This window comes from Eublepharis macularius, chromosome 2 (genome assembly GCF_028583425.1).
Source record: "Eublepharis macularius isolate TG4126 chromosome 2, MPM_Emac_v1.0, whole genome shotgun sequence".
NCBI lineage: Eukaryota > Metazoa > Chordata > Lepidosauria > Squamata > Eublepharidae > Eublepharis > Eublepharis macularius.
Window position 1 is genome coordinate 168,000,146 of NC_072791.1, and position 17,606 is coordinate 168,017,751.

At 39.2% G+C, this 17,606-nt stretch overlaps 1 protein-coding gene across 1 annotated transcript in view; it reads right to left on the reverse strand.

The window, feature by feature from the left end:
• SLC12A8 (solute carrier family 12 member 8) overlaps positions 1-17,606 on the reverse strand; it is a 79,887-nt gene that overhangs the window by 27,337 nt on the left and 34,944 nt on the right. Inside the window, exons 5-6 of the mRNA XM_054972943.1 lie at positions 5,900-6,013; positions 338-425 (exon numbers count right to left, since the gene is read on the reverse strand). Coding sequence (XP_054828918.1) covers positions 338-425; positions 5,900-6,013 — 202 coding nt within the window. The remainder of the gene's footprint in view (positions 1-337; positions 426-5,899; positions 6,014-17,606) is intronic.

The window sequence follows — 17,606 nt, forward strand, 5'->3', positions numbered from 1 at the left end:
AATTCATCTAGAGACCAGGCACTAGATGTTAGGGAGAACAGTTTGTTTGTTTTATATTGGTCAGGTTCGCACACACCTATTGAGGAATTTTGGCTGTTGTTAATATCAATCCCACAAAACCATAATAATTCTGAATTTTTAACCTATTTATCTTCTCATTAATTAATCTTGTTGCCAAGCCATCCAAGATAGAAGATCATAATGGGAGATTATTTGAGCAAGGGGCCAAGTTTTGATTCACCAGATAATTAGAAGCTGATTGGATTTGAAATAGATTATCATGCCTAGGAGATACATATACATACAGAGCAGAAAAAGTTACTTTCAAGGAACTTACGAGATACCTATCGCAGATAAGGACCCTAGAGGGATATTTCGTGCAGGCTTCCGGAGATCACCACTCATATTGAAGCCAGCCATCACACCTGCAGTTTGGCACACCCAAAAATAAATAGGACACTATGTTAGATCAATGTAAGACAATAGACTTTTTTAAACAACACCACTGCATTTACTGATATCTGTACCATGTGTGCAAGCTTTGTGACTAAGCAATCAAGTATCCAGTGGCAACAAGCCTCTAACTACATGCCCACAAAGAGGTTCTTTGTTCCAAACTGGACAATGACACCAAAAGAAAAACACTGATTTAAACAAAACAGCGTATCTCAGAACTATCACTTGAAAGCAGTCCCTGTCCAAATGTCCATTGACATTCAACTTGGCATGTCATCTAAGCAAGCTACGTGTATTATGCAATTTGTTAACCCCAAACACATTATGGGTTCTGACGTTCTTGAAAAAGGCAACTATTGTCATAAATCCTTTTAGATCATGAACCTTCAGGACAGAGATCCATCTTTAGTCCTTTATGTCTGTAATGCATTTACTCACATCTGTACTGTTTGGATAAAGGAGATTCCCTAGCTAAATAGAAACATTTGAATTGTGAAGTATTAGACAGTAGCAACTCAAGACCAGTGATGGGTAAACTCTTCCTGGCTTGATTCAGAATTGGGCAGGCAAGTGTGAGCAGCACTTAACATTAAAAAGTATTTTTTCCTAAGAAGTTCAAATCTTCCTCCTAGAATCCAAGCCCCCTTTACCTAACACAGCAGTTTCTGGGTGAGAAATCTCTCCTCAGCACCTGAAATGCTGCTATGAGCAGCCTAGGCATCAGAGACATTGGAAAATACAGTTTTCCCATAGTACCTGATATCCTTAGTATGGGCACACTCTGGAAATCACAGGCTCCAGGACTTATTTATTTGCTTAATTTATACCCCACCTTTCTATCCAATGGGGACCCATGGCGGCTTACATCATTTCTCATTTTTTAAAATATTATTTTTATTATATTATAGAACACTTCTAGTACTCCTTACATAGGCAATGTACTGCATCACACCAGTCTTAATCATACATCATGCTTATCACTAAACAATATCCAATAATTCTTGATAAACATTATCATAACATTATCATAATTCCTGTATACTGAAACTTTATTTATAGTCAGCGTAAACTCTTTGTTTATCCATCGTTCCAATGAAAGTATAGTTTGTAAATTCCAAGTTTGCATCAAAGACAGTCTAGCCACAATTATCAATTACAGGAAAAGTTTCTTCTGCCATAAATCCAGGTCATTTGGCATATTTTGTAGCAAATACATTTTTGGATTATAGTCAAGGGAAGATCTCAAAATTACTTCTAATTCTGTATGGATCATCTTTCAAAATTCTTGGAACAAGACCATCATACTGAAACAATGTCCCCAACTCTTCTCCACATTTCCAGCAACTACCAGTATTCTCCTTTATATGACCCCTTACTGGGGTCATATACCACCTAAAATAGACCTTTAAACAATTCTCTCTTATCTAGACATTTATAGATATCTTAGGGATTTTCCAAAGTGATCTTTCCCAGTCTCTTATAGAAATGATCAAACATAAATCCCTTTTCCATTTCTCTTTACATTTCCACCTTATTATAACTATCTCTTGAAGTGATTTGTAAATCCTCGTTAATAAATTTTTCACCTGCAGTGGACTAAATATGTCTTCTCAAAAGAGATTGGACTTCATATCTTAGTAGAAAATATTGAAATATTGGAATGTGTAAAGATGCAATTCTAGATCTCCATTCTTCTAAACTTAAAAAATTGTTATTATCTTGAAGATTTACAAACCTTATAAGAACTGCTTGGACCCATAAATTAAAATTCCCTGCTCTCAGCATTTTTGCAATCCTTTTTCATAAAACCAAGGTCTCAACAGTGAATTCTTAAGGCCTAAACTTTTATAACAACTATCCCAAATATTAATCAGTGCCTCTCTAACTGGATTAGAATAAGCAATCCTCTGCTTTTTACCCATCTGCCATACCCATCTGTTCAGAGGCACTGAAACCCTTTTCTGTTTGAATTCCCCAATTATACTATTTCCTTCCTTAAACCATCCTACCAAAGCTGTCAATAATACCACCTGATAATATCTCCTTATATCCGGTACAACTACACCTCTTTGTTAAAGAAGCTTGGTAATATCTTTCAGCACACTTGCCTTCTTACCACCCCATATAAACATATCAAACATTAATTGTATTTTCCTAAGTAGCTCTTGAGAATGACTTAACAGTAACATCGGGGGGGGGGAACCTTTGGTAGGATCTTCATTTTAAGAGCTGCTATCCTAACCAAGATAGCCTATATAATTACCACTTTTAAAATATTTTTTTCAGATTATTGTAATAAATCATTCAAGTTCAGTTCCAGTAAGTTCTTTAAAGTTAATGAAAAGTTAACTCCCAAATACTTTATTTTTTTCTGATTTCCAGACTGACCCTGTATCCATACATCAACTATGTGAAGTAGGTTAGGCTGAGAGTGTGTGACTAGCCCAAGGTCACCCAGCAAGACTTCATGGCAGAGTGGGGATTTGAACCTGCTTTTCCAAGAACCTAGTCCAACAATCTAACCACTACACCATGCTGGCTTTCAGATTCTTAGGGCCTTGAGCAAGTGGTCTATCTGTGATGTTTCCTTCCACTTCCATTGCTGCAGTATTTCCTGCAGCAAATAGGTAAATTGGAAAGGTAGGTAAAAGGACTTCTCCAGCTCAGATTACAATCTGAGCCAGGAAAAAAACCTTTCAGGCTTTAATTCAGGAACTTGTCTTGGATTAGAATTAAGTATTGCATATCATCAAGGTTCATATTCCAATAATGGAAATCTCCCATATCCACAAGCTAGCATGCAGTACGTGCAACAGTTAAATTACATGAATGGCAAAGCCACTTCTCTACTATTACATTACAAAATGTTTAGGAAGAAAGCCAGTAGATTTGTCTGAAATGCTTTTGATAGCTATTACAAAGAGAGGAGCAGAGGTGTCTTAGTTATGTGGCTATAAAGTAATTTCACTTGTATCACTGAAGCAATGTAAACAAAAACCCAGAGATACCAAGAACAAAGTTTGACCCACACCCTTTCAATGTATTATTTTCTCAGGAAGTTTCTAGAAATTACAAGTTATTCTAATTTTACAAAGTTGGAGCCAGATAGTAACTGAGTCATGGAATTATATATCACCATAATGAGACCTAACCATGACCTTAAGTTCTGGCACTCTGCTGTCGGGACGACATCACTCCGTTTGTGAAGCTGGGGATAAAACTGACTCTGCCATTGCAAGTATTAAACTGAATGGTACTTTTTTTATTTAGTTCATTTATACTCCACTTTCTCTCCAGTGGGGACTCAAAGTGGTTTACATTCTCCTCCTCTCCTTCATTTAATCCTCACTACAACCCTGTGAGGTAAGTTAGGCAGAGAGTATGACTAGCCCAAGGCCACCCAGTGAGCTTCCATAGCTATGCAGGGATTCGAACCTGGGTCTCCCAGATCCTGGTCCAACACTGTAGCTATTACATCACACTGGCTCTCAATTATTCACTACAAATTGTGGTGAAATTGTGGATTAAAAGGCAATCTATAATTCTTAATGAAGGGATTTATCTCCAGACTCTTGTACAGTTTTGTAACAATCAGAAGTGTGGTTTCACATGTCACAAAACTAGCCCTGGCATGCATATTTTTAAGGGAAGTTTTGTACATAATGCAAATTATTATTGGACCTGCAGCTGGTAGCTATATCACATCATTGCAATGCATCCTTTAAAACAATTTAGGAACCAGACAAGGTTCCACATCTAATGCCAGTCTGTGGCTTGGCACTACGCCATGTGCCTTGTCCTTATGAGCTGCCTTCTCCCTCCTCCACTCATAAATTCCAGTTCATCATCACCTCTTTAGCACAAACATCCAAACTGGCAATCTATGCACTTAATTTGCCATTCATAGCAGTTTGCTTTGAAGTACAAACGTGCAGTTTGGATGTAATGGCAAAGTATTGTTTGCCTGAAGAGAAAGTGTTAGAATGCCATCTCTCTACTGCCCCTTTGCAGCAGCCTCAGGGATCTGAGAAAGGTGTTTCTTCACCCATGGTCCCTTGTCCTCTTCCCCTCACACTCTCCCACTAACACCAGATGATTCCTTTTTTGGCTTGGCCAAGTAGGAATTTAAATGCAAACCCACAGTCCTGATGTGCTTTCCATCATCTTTCCTCCTTCTGTGGGACTTCTGGCTCTAGCTGGGATATTAGCGTCACCATTACTATAGCAACAGCACCATCATATTAGGCTGCTGCTTCACTGGTATCCTGTGAGGCCCAGTGACTCCTAGGTCCTAATGGGGCCATTATTTATTTGACCCATAGCATTGCTGAGTTTTGGTACCTGCCCACTTCCAGGTTGTTGTCACTTCTGGACTAAGGTCTCTTGTGGCTCCCTGCTATTCTGACTGCTATTCCTTCCAATAGGGAGTCTTGCCTGTGGGTAAAAACACAGTGTTCAGGCAGGAAATAACTAGCCGAACTGGATTATGCAAAGGAATGGAGGAGACAGAAGCACTAGACTCATTCAAAACTGGCCTAAATCATCTCCCAAAATTAGTAATTGGGAAACAATCTGTGTTAAAGGAGAGGACAAGAGCACTGAAAAGAGACACCTCTGGCTTGCTAGTAGTAAGTTACAGATAGCACAAATAGGTCTGGAATGGATTATATAAGGCTGTGTAATAATCAGAATGCTGAGATACCTACATAACTTCAGCAGCACTATAGCATCAGGAGTTCCCAGATCTCTCACTGGGCTCAGATACCTTTGTGAAGAAAGCATTTAGTATCACCATTATCACATGATGAGCTCTCTAGTAGCATGAAGGGCTTCTTGCAGTTCCTATGCAATAAGATTTACCCACCATTGCACAATAATTTTATTAAAATTTGATTTCAACCGTATTTACAAGAAAATGAGTTTAAGATTACATCAGTCATATGATCACAATGCTGGAATTGTTGCATGGGAAAATGCAGTTCCAGAAAAGGCGCTAAAAAAAGGAAGCCAAACAGCCTGCAACCATTTTGAAAAAGTAGACATCTGGAGAGAAGTGGAAAAGCCACCCGCATTTGGTGAGTGGGCCATCCCTCTAAGATTGTGTGGAAACAGCGAGAGAGAGAGATGTTCATGATACCTCAGGAACAAAAAAGAAAGAATACTGAATTATAGAATGGAACTACAGCTGTACAGAATAAAAAACACAAACCCACTATAGCAGGTGAATATCGCCTGATTCAAGTACTTGAAAAGGGGAAATTTTGTCAGAATGTACTCCAGACATTATTTGTTCACATTTGTTTCAACTCTATAGTGCTAGCAGATATATCTACACAAAATACCCAAATTCTGTAGCTGAACCATAATTTACAAAATCTAGCCCAAAGGTGCATACATGTTAATTTCAAACTTCTTGGTTACATTCCATAAAGTTCCACAGTACCTGTAGCAGCTGGGAAGAATACGCCAAATACAGTGAAGAAAGACTCCCCTGAACTGTAGTCAGGAAACGTGTTGTTCAACATAAGATCTTCAGAATAGCCAACAAAACCATGTTCTGTATATTTTCAAGCAAAATAAGAGGAAAACACATTTTAATGCCTGCTGCAGTCTTTGTTGATTATTTATTTATTTTATTCAACTTATACCCTGCCCTTGCCACAAGCGGGCTCAGGGTGGTTTCCAACAAATATACTGTTAAAATACAAAAAAAAAAAACCTAGTAACATATTAACACATTAAAATTCAGGCACCATCAGACAGATCGGCTACTTCAAGATCATTGTAAGCCCAGCACCACCATGATATAACTCAAGGGCTGCTGCAAAAAGAGGGTGTACCGGTCAGAAGAGGGACAAAAAGCTGGCCCCTAGTCAAAGGCCCGGTCTGTGTGACGCTCTCTTCATCATACATTCTCCTCACCAATCCCTACCCATCTCTGGGCTTTCTCTCCACAAACACTGCATCACATAATGCTAACTGCTTTGCCACTGAATCACAAGATGCAAGAGCAAATGTCCACAGACATTTGACACGATGCTGGCTCAAATATGGAACATCAAATATGCTTTCTGAAGTGCTGACACTTTGGAATCAGAAGGATCAGTTTAAAATGAACAGTATCTATCAAAATTAGAGATATTTAACAAACAAACATATAATCAGAAAGAAACATCAGCAATTGGGAACGAATATTTAGTTATTGTCCGGGGTCAGAGGTTCAGCCCCCAGACTTGCTGGGAGGAGGGGATGGGAGGCAGCCGGGAGACAGCTACCCAGCCACCCCAGCAGTCATCCAGGCCCTGCACAGGACAGCAACAGAGGGGAACAAAGAAGCACCCAAGCCACAGAGGGTCAGAAGGGGCAGGTGGAAGCCAGCTAGCCCCACCCTCCAGTGGGAGGTTAAGAGCCCCGACAGGGGGAGTAAGGACAGCCAGGAGGGGACCAGGGCAGAGGGAGAAGGCACAAGAGATAGGGACAGCCAGCCATCAGCTAGTCAGACAGCAACCTTACTGGCAGGGGAAGAAAAACAGCAAAAGCAGCATAGGGCCACACCCCAACCTGCAAACAAGGAGGAAGGGAATAATAGGGACCAGCTGAGGCTGCAGGAAGCTCTGAGCAGAGGAGACTTGGCAGCCAGCCAAGAAATCACATCTGTAGCTGCCCAAAGCAGCCAGACTAGCTACCCCAGGAGCAGCTGCTTGAGGCAGCCAAGACCAAGGCTAGAGGGCAAAAGAGGGGTGTGGCTGGCAGGTGGAGCCAGGAATGAGGAAAAGGATACAAGGGAAGTCCACCCACAGGGCAAGGTGGGTTGTTGTGTAGGAGTGGAGAGACAGAGAATGAGAGAGCAGCGGAGAGGAGGTGGAGGGAAGAGGACGAGGAGGAGTAAGACCGACAGCAGGTTGGGGACAGCTGTCATGGAAAGCAGCCAGGACAATGTCAGGTTGAAGGGACCTGCGAGTGGACTGAGAGGGTGTGAGGGTGAGGTATACCCCCCTCCTTCCAGAGAGCGGGATCCCACACACTCCCTGAAGGCCCTTTAAGGCTGAAGTCAGGCAGGCTGGCATCTCACAGGACAGCACCCTTGGCAGAACCTGACAGTTATATATGCCTTGGTCATGGTTTGGGCTGGGCTGGGCTGGGCTAGCTAGCATCGCTTAGACAGAGGTTGCGGGTCAGACAACCCTCTTGGACCCTCACACTAACTGGTACCTTCTGAACTGATGGCTCCAGTGCCACTTGATTGGCCATCTAGAGAAGAGCTGCAGAAGAGCAGCTCCATAGTGAGTAAGGTGACAGGGTTCTGCTGACAAGAGTAGTTGCATGTGTTGCAGTAAAACAATTGTCCCTGGCGAAATGAATTTTGAAACCAGAACACATTTTCATATAATTTCTTGTTCAGTACAATTTATTCACTTTGCTTGCTACAGAGAAAGGTACCAAAATCTCTCTTTGCTGCCCCCTCTCCAAGCCCAGATTTTTGGCATTACCAAAATAACATACACTAAGAGGTACCCAGCGACTATTTTTAATCATTTCTCTCTGATCCTGGGAAAGCTCATCTGGAAAAGAGGTTTGGCAAAATACGTCAGTTGTTGCTATGCCATAAAAACCTGTAGCCTGAGGCAACCAGAGGTTGGGCTGATTGACATCTGGCAAAACATCAGGCCAAGTCACTGAGGTCAAATGCTACCACAGCTTTCCATTACCATCATTAGTTTGCATGAAAAAGAAAACTGTTTCTTTCTGCATGCCTTAAATGGATAATCAGTGATCCATGAAACCTGGGACTTGGCATTCACAATTTGGAGCGTGTGCAGAACTTAAAAGGCTCCCCAGAAGGAGTTTCTCAGAAAGGGTGATGCACAGTCAAAAAGGATCCCATAAAAAGCATATTGAACAACAAGATTTAGCACAGAAATTGTGCTTGCAATCTCTGCCTGTAGTGTGTGTAGTGTGTAACTGCAAAAAGAAATAAGCAAGCAAACAAAGAAGCATCTATAGTTCTCACTGGACTGCCATCTGCAAAGAGAAAAAAGGATCCATTACTGCAATCTGTATGCTAGCCGGAACACTCTTAAGTTGGAAACTCACATTTCCACACAATTTTGACTTCCATTTAATGGAAGGAGTAGACTAAAGGAAATGTTTAAGAACTGGGAGATGTTTTGATGTGCTGGACTGGCTGGAGCATAGGACACACCTTAGAAGTTTGGAAAAGTTTGAGGTTTCCGCCTAGTGCTCTGAGAACTTGGAAAATGATTTGAGAAGCAAAGCCACTGGCCAGTGAACAGTGGTTATGTAGGGTAAACCATTATGCAACTGCTGGAAGGATATTCCTTTTGCCAAGTTCCATGAAACCTGGTCTTCATTACAGATTAAGTCAAATTTTGGGTCAAATTCAAGATATAGCCAGTTCACAAAGTTAAAGCTAAGCAAAGTCTGGCACAGAAACAGGTCTGTAGTGTGAAACTCAAATACAATTTTGAAAGTAGCCCAAAATGATGATCACTAAACCACACTGAGTTCGTGCTTTAGAAAAATAACACATGCTGAAATATAGGATTATTAAAAATAGGAGTTTATATAATCATTTAAGACACTGGAAAAGAAATAGTTTGCTCACACTTCCTTTTTAAAATGTTAAGTGATGCTAGAGAAGGAGAAATGTCCTCTGTATCTCATCACTTTGGTCTTCCAGTACTAAACCAAATATATTAACCTAACATTTAAAGAAGAGTGCATCAGAAAATGTTCAGGTGCCTTTTCTTCATAACCCACAGCTTACCACCTCATATTCAAGGCTATGACAAAAAGCGTACAGCCCATCTCTAAAACAGCTGAAGAGTCTACCCATCATTTTTAGAAATTATCTGCAGATCATAATGTACCAATATTCTATCATCAGTTCTAAAAACGTAATTTTCCTTCAGAAAATCTTGCAGTGTTAATTGCTTTCTTTCCATGTAAGATGTGGAGAGATATTCTTGCTATTATCAAATGAAAAACTTCAAGAAAAACATTTGCCAAATAATTACAACAGAAATTTAAGTCCATCATTTCTTTTCCTTAGGAAAGACACAAATCTTGTGTAATCTGCCTTGAGCCTCAGTGAAAAAGGCAACCAACCAACCAACCAATCACAGTTGCCAAATGGTTTTAACAAAAATACTGAACACACTCAATTTCTTTTATTTGTAAGTTCTGTTTTTTCTTCTTCTTGTAAGCTTTTATTATCATTTTCTTTATTTTGCTTTCTGCCCTTTTTATTGGGCTTTTAATTCTATTAATAGAATTTTTTTTAAAATTAAAAACCAATCAACCAACTAATCACCTTATCTCTTGTTATGTATTATTTCTTGTAAATGAAAAACAAGACAAGGTTAGACATAAGTTAGTAAAATCACATAAATTTTCTTAATTCACTCAGTAAGTAAGATTTAAAATGGTAAATTAATTTCTAAAATATATAAGATATTACTGAAATGGTTTACATAGGAGGAAGTTGTTAAAGTTCAGATGGTCAAATGGGCAATAAACTGTAATAAGGAAATTTCAATGGAAGCTTGGGAAAAGGTTTGGAAAAATGTAGTCAAGATTTCAGCATGTACCACTGTGCGTGAAAATGTATATAAAATGTTGTATAGATGGTATTTAACACCGAAGAAGTTGGCCAACGGTAATAGCCAGTTGTCTGATAAGTGTTGGAAATGTAAATAGCATGAAGGTTCATTCTATCATATGTGGTGGACTTGTGATAAGGCTAAGCAGTTCTGGGGGGATATAGTTAAAGTTATGTCAGAAATTTTACAAAGGAATATAAATAAAACCCCAGAATTGCTGTTATTATGTATGAACCTAGAAGATTTTGACAAAATGGACAGAGTTATGGTGTTTTATATGATCACGGCGGCTAGAATGTGTTATGCACAGATGTGGAAGATTCAGGAGATACCATCTATGGAAGATTGGATTTTGAAAGTTCTGAATATGGCAGAAATGGACAAATTAACAAGGAAACTGAAAGAACAAGAAGAACTGGACTATACATCAAGCTGGGGAAAATTTAAGAAATATGTGGAAAAAAAGTGGGACATGAAGGGGAAATTGTGGTCTTTGGAGAATTAGGGGAGATAGAAACTTACTTAAGCTTAAAAAGGGGTATATCTTACTATATTTTATTGTATTAGTATAGTATATTTACAGGGGAGTATAAATATGAGTAATAAGGTTACAGGGAATATGTGTGAAATATAGATATTATAGTTAATTGGTATAAAGGAATAGTATGTTACATATACATATGCAATTTTGTTTTAGTTAGCATATGTACTTATTATTACTTATGTAATTTTTATATTTTTAACTAAGATAAGTAATATAGTTAGTGTAGATAGTTAAGATAACTAAAGAGATTTGATTAGTATGTATAATATAGATATATATTATATTATTATTATAGATTTTAAGAATTTATACGATATACTTTTTAGATTAAGTTGGGTATGGAAAACTGCTGGGAGTCACCAGAAAAGGGGGGGGGAGGATGGGGAAAATGCAATGGAGTGGGAAATGATAATGATTTTTATGTTTATGTTTGTAAACCCATCCAATAAAAATTCATTTTTTAAAAAAAAGATTTAAAATGGTAAATTATCCGTATTAAGCATTAATTATCCATATTAATCCGTGTTTCATCTCTTGTATGAGAGGTGGAAAACTTGTGATAGCCTGGAAATGGCAGCCTCCCCCTCCCCCAATATCTCTTGAATGTTAACTGGTTGCAGTCATTCATTAGTGAAGGCAATAAAGTCTTCACCTGTTGAGAGCTGCTTAATTCTTTCACCTTGCTTCAGAGTTATTTTACTATCTGAGACTGTTCAACTAGTGTCCCATCTCACAGGGTAAAAAAATCAAATAACTAATAATTTTGCATTTTGTGGTTGCACAGTCTCACTTTCAATCCTACCTACCTTTAAACAAATATTCCAGTGCTATCTTTCCTTCCATTCCTTTTTATTCCCAGCCTTCTCCCAAAGAGATCAAGGCAATATGCATGATTTTCTCCTCCATTTTATCCTCACAACCACCTCCTTGAGGTAGGTTAGTTTGAGGGAATGTGACTGGTTGAAGATCAGTCACTGTGCTTCATTCAGAGAAAGGACTTAAACCTGAGTCTGTCCAGTCCTATTCCTGCAGTCTACCCACAATAACACACTGGACCTTTCCCAGTGTTTTGGAAAAGAATGTGAGGATACAATTCTACTTTACTCTTATTACATTGAGTATATGATTGATTTCAGTAACACATTTCTAAGAACAGGAACATTTAGAACTGCTGTTTTAAAGATCTGGCTGTGTAGTCCAAAGCTGTTTTGATAACCAGGCTGTGTATCTTGTTGGAAAATGTGGTGTAATATCTTGGAAACACTTGGCTCCTACACCCTTGCTTACACAGACTATATCATTGTCTCTCATATCTCAGGTAGCAGTCAAGATGAGAATTAATGGAATTTATAATGTCTGGACAAGTTTTGCTGAATAAACCTCCCAGGAAATCTATCATGTAACTAAAATTAAGAACATAAAAACTGCCTTTGCTGCATCATACCATGGTCCACCCACCTAACCCAGCATTTAGCTCGTCTGCGCATTATTCTGTCACAGCCATTCTGAGAATTGGAAGATATAAAAGATGTACAGTAAAGCTACACACATTTTCTTTTCTGACTGAAGGGAGATGTGTAGTGGTGGGGGGGATCGGCATGGGATGGGGGGCATTTATCAATTCTGAACTTTATGTTTGGCAGTTAGTATTGTATTAACCCCACCACAGGTGTTTGGAAGTCCAAACCAAAGGAGAGACAGCTCCAGTCACACAATCTGCCCAACCAGATTTCCATTGGCAAATATGTCGTATAAAGGGACTCCTTCATCCCTAAAGTGCTAAACCAATATTGTGTAAAGCAGACATGTCTGCAGGGAGATCAGTACAAGTGTTCACAACAGAGGTAACGAAACAGATTAAAATAGTAAATGCACATAAAGATCTCAAAGCTCAAATTTAGCCCACTCTCTTTAAAGGAACAAATCCAGCATGTAATATAATTTCCTAGCTAGTTAATTATAAAATTCATAATTGACAATAAATGAATGATTGACAATGTTATCCCAGAGACAGAAAGGAAGCTTTAAAAAAGATGATGATGATGATGATTCCTGATGCTTGACTTATTTCCCCACCACTGCTGTCTCCATATTACAAGCAAAACGGACTCTCAAAGGCGTTACAACTAGGACTGAAGGGTGAAAACAATTTAACAAGGCCCAGCCCTGTGAAAGTCAAATTGGCCTCCTTATCTTTTGATGAAAAAGAATGTGCTCCCTCAGATTAATGACGTGTTTACCAAAAAGGAAATCACCACCCTTCTGAAGCACTGACTGTTTGTTCCTTCCAAGTCACTGTTCACTGATTCTGAACTGATCTCTCAAACCTTCCCATTTAAAGCTGCTGTACAATGCAATTTCCTGTCGGCAGCTGGCTGCTCAGGATGCTCAGGATTCCACATTTTAACTCTGTACTGAAAGCTGCACAACTGGGAAGTAAGAAGAATGAACTGCACCTGTTACCCCAGCTGTGGCCAAGTCAGTGAAGTGTGAAAGTTAGCTTATTTAGGTCATGCTGTATTAATCGACTTAATCAAAGAGTCAGTTAAATTTCTGCACTCCCCTGCCCCACAATGTGCAAATATTTTATGTCCATATTTCCAAGACAGCACAATTTCTGCAAACATATTAAAGTCAAAATCACAGCAGTCCAACACACTTATAATTCAGTACTGGTAGGGCTGTGTGCATCTTGTGACTGCACTACTAAGAAGCACTAGAATTGGCTGTGGGAACAGAATTGAGCATTCTGAGAATCTCTGTTTTTATTAAATAGGGTGGGCCACCCAAAAAGCTGCAGAAAGAAGCTTGAAACAATAGGTTAAAAATACCTACTGAAATCATAGTATCTAAAACAGAGACTGAACAATATTTCTATTAATGTAAGGGGACACTTTAGTGCTTTGCATATAACAACAAAAGCAAAGTAAAATATTTAAAATAAGTAAATAAACTTAACATTTGATTAGTTTAGAAAAATCTTCAGTCACTGAGGAATTTAGCCTTTCTTGGAGCAGAATTCAGGCTATACTAGCATTTCTTTATGCAAAATATTTATATCCCACATCTCTTGCCATTTGAGGCTGTACATTCAAAGGCACACATAAAGAAACCCCATATTACTTTCCCCATCAATCCAGTGACATTAGTAAAAGCTCTTAAAAGACAGGTGATGTGCTCAGAGTTTTCCTGCCCTTGCTCCACTTCATTTGCTGGATGCCTGAGGGAAGAGAAAGAATTATGTGCATTGATATCACATCACCTCTCTCTGGACATTACTGAGAAGACAAGGACGTAAGAGGAATTCTTGCTTTAGGAAGCAGCCACGAATCTCATAACATCTAGGTCAGCCCTTATAAAACAAACATTTCTGTGGTTGTAGCTTGTGAGTTTGGATTGGTGAAAGACCAAATTGTATGAAGCAATGGACAATATAGCCACGGAAGTTGTATATGCTCTCAAGGCACTCTGGCTACCTTCGGCACTGATAGGAGACAGCACAACACTAGAACATGCTGAAGAACATGCTTTCATGATCTGCTGCATGTTCCAACATACAAGGGGAGAATATACATACACCATCTGTACATGGAACGAAACTTATAGCCTCTTTCAGGTATGCAACTAGAATTAGAATTTGGTAGAAATATTTGTGAATCTTCATGAAACTAACAGTGCCGTCCTAAGAATGCTTTTCTGGGAGTGAGCCCCACTGAATAGTCCCAAGTAAGTTGACCTGCTTAAGATAGCACTGAAAGAGTGTATGAAAAAGGGGACCAAATTGCGATTTTGTTTGAAAAATGTAGATTCTAAGATTTTGAACTAGAAGAAATGAAGAACAGAAAGGAAAGCCAACAAGATTAACTGGATTGGAAAAGGCAAAACAGATAATGGAATATAGAAGCATGGAAAAGGAAATATTTTACACAGGGGCAAAATTTTGCAGAATAGTCCAGGTGGAAAATTACTTAAACACAGTAAGAGAGAAAAGATAAATTGAACAAAACAAGGCTTAAAATGAGCATAGAGATGAAAGCCATTTGATAATCATGATGAGACAGGTCATGGCTTGAGAATGGTGAATGGAACTTTAAGATACTGTCCGTCCAGCCCACTTTATTAACCAACTCCCAACTCAGAGAGAAAGACTAAGGAAAACAAGTCTATCAAACTGAATTCCGGTTGTTTCCTCAATTTTAACATTTTTTCCAAACAGCCATGCTATCTCATACCACATCCTTTGCACCTCCCAAGCTGTTCAAAAAGAGTTCCCAAAAGAGTTTTTCAGTTCCCACCTTAGCATCAAGCCTCTCCAGTCTTATGACTACCTTGTGTCATCCACATGTCACTTACCTTATTTTTAAACTTTGATTTACAAACTGCAGATGAGGGCAAAATTAAAAAATAGCAGGAAAAACTATAGCAGCAGCTGTTAAGATGAATGTTTAAATTTTCTTCCAAATTGCCGGAATAAATAAAACTTCACACAAGAATTTGAAAACACATAGACAGCAGATAATAAGAGTTTTACACAGAAATAGTTACTTCTTTTATATTTACTAACAGTGAAATCCTAAATAGAGTTACTCTGGTCTAAGCCCATTAATTTCAATGAGCTTAGACTGGAGTAACTCTGCTTAGGATTTCACTGTAAGTGGCCAAAAATAATTTAACCAAACCAAAAAGTTAAAATGAGGAAGACTCTCCCAATCTTCCACTTGGATCTCTTCACATTACAGAATTTCTACACAGAAGGTATGTAGATATTAATCTATTAGATGCCTTTTAGTTCACAAAAATTAAAGGTGTAGCTCCTTGGACAGATGAGGCCTACTTGACCCTTGCCTGGCTTGGCTGGTTAGGACTACTGGGCAGGGACCAGCCAATTGGTTAGGAGAGGTGCTAAGGTAAGGCAGAGATATGGCAGGGCCCCCCAGACAGCTGAAGGAGGCTGTGGTATGGCCTTTATTTAATAAGCCTCCCTTTGACCTATCTAACCCTGGTAATTTCCATCGAGTGCCTAATACCTCATTTTGAGGCAAGTTGTTTGAACAGATCACAACATAACTCCAGAGATTCTTGGATGATACAGATTTAAATTTAAATCATTTCAAAACTGGTTTTTGCCCAGGTTTAGAACAGCAACAGTCACGGTCTGGCGGACAATCCTTGCCAAGAGATGAAGAAAAGTATATTCCATTGGTTCATCTGGATTTCACATTGATTTTAGATGACATCATCTATAGCAGGGCTTTTTTTGAGGAGGAATGCTCCGGAACGCTGTTCCGGCAGCTCAATAATCTGCCCATGTGATTCCTTCCTCCTTTGGCCCAGCAGGCTCTGCAAAGGAGGATAAGCTGCTTTGAGTTCATTCTGTTTTCTTGAGTGAGTGAGTGAGTGAGCGAGCGAGCGAGCGAGCTGGGGCCCAGCACGGGCTCTGCAGAACAGGCTTAGCTGCTTTGAGTTCATTCTGCTTTTTTTCCATTCCTCAGTGAGTGAGTGAGTGAGTGAGAGAGAGTGGGGGGGAGCTGCTGGGGCTGGCTCTCCAGAGGAAGCTAAATTGCTTTGAGTACATTCTGCTTTCATTTCATTCAGGGATTTCTGCGTAAGTGCATGCTGCTTTGAGTTCATTCTGTTTTATTTTCATTGGGGGAGTGGGTGGGTGGGGCTGTGTGTGTCTGTGCTGCTTTGAGTTCATTCTGTTTTATTTTCATTCTGGCATTTGTGTGTGTGTGCTGTTTTGAGTTCAGTCTGTTTTATTTTGATTTGGCGGTGGGTGGGGCTGTGTGTTTGTGTGCTGCTTTGAGTTCATTCTTTTCATGGGGGGTAGCAGCTGTGTGTGTGTGTGTGTGTGTGTGTGTGTGTGCGCGCGCGCGCACGCTACTTTGAATTCATTCTGCTTTTTTCATGGGGCTGTGGGTGGGGGTGTTTGAGTTCATCCTGCTTTCTTTTCATGGGGGTGGGTGGGGCTGTGTGCGTATGTTGCTTTCATTCTTTTGTTGATTGAAGTTGACATTGTTATGGTTCCCACAGCTTTTGAATGCATATTGGTTAGGTGTTAGTTAGATATATCAGTTATGGTTATCTGTATTAGTTAAAATATCAGTTATGGTTATTCCAGTTTTATACTAGGAATGGATAGCTGTGTCCAAGTCACAGAAGGCTTTCATCAATATATTCAACAGCACATAGATGTTCTTATGTCTTAATAGCTGTAACTCAAATGGTTCTCCCCACGCTCAGCTAATTAACATCACTGAAATTGCAGTGGACACATGGGTGTTAAGGAAGTTTTTATGAATATTGTTTGTCTGGGACATTGGAATATTTATGAGCATTTCACAATGTCACAACAGCTTAGCTGTTGGTAAGGTAGAATTAGCAGGCAACAAAAAAAAGCCATTTTAAACTAAGTATAAATCTAATGCTGCTAAAGTTGAGTATCTAATTTTGAATTTCTCCAGTAAAGCAAAACCTTTTCTGAAAATTTGAAAATTCAATATTCATTAGATTAGGAATTTCAGACTCTGTGGAATTTTGAGAAAGAATTTTGGATTTTTTTTCTACGCTGAATCTGTTAGAATTTAGATTTGTGAGATGGGTTTTGGATTTTTAGAGCCCCCCCCCCCCTTCCTGCATATTTTAAAATATGATTCCAAAGAAATGAAATGTTTGGGAAAGGGAATGGAAGATTTCACTTTTTGTAGAGGATACAGAAAGGAAACACACCCTTTCTCATACTATTGTAATTTCCCAAGCTTACTAACATTTATCTTGCTGTAATGCATTGTGCTGGGTTCTGGGAAGCAGTGTCACTTCTGGGAGTGATGTCACTTCCGGAAGTTACATCATCACACATTTCCAGGAGCATGCTTTGCACACACATATGTAATAATAGAGAGTTTCACTCCTCTTTCCACAGAAAAAAGCCCTGAACTACAGTATCCTTCTGAATTGCCTGGCTGGCTGGCACTGTTGAGTAA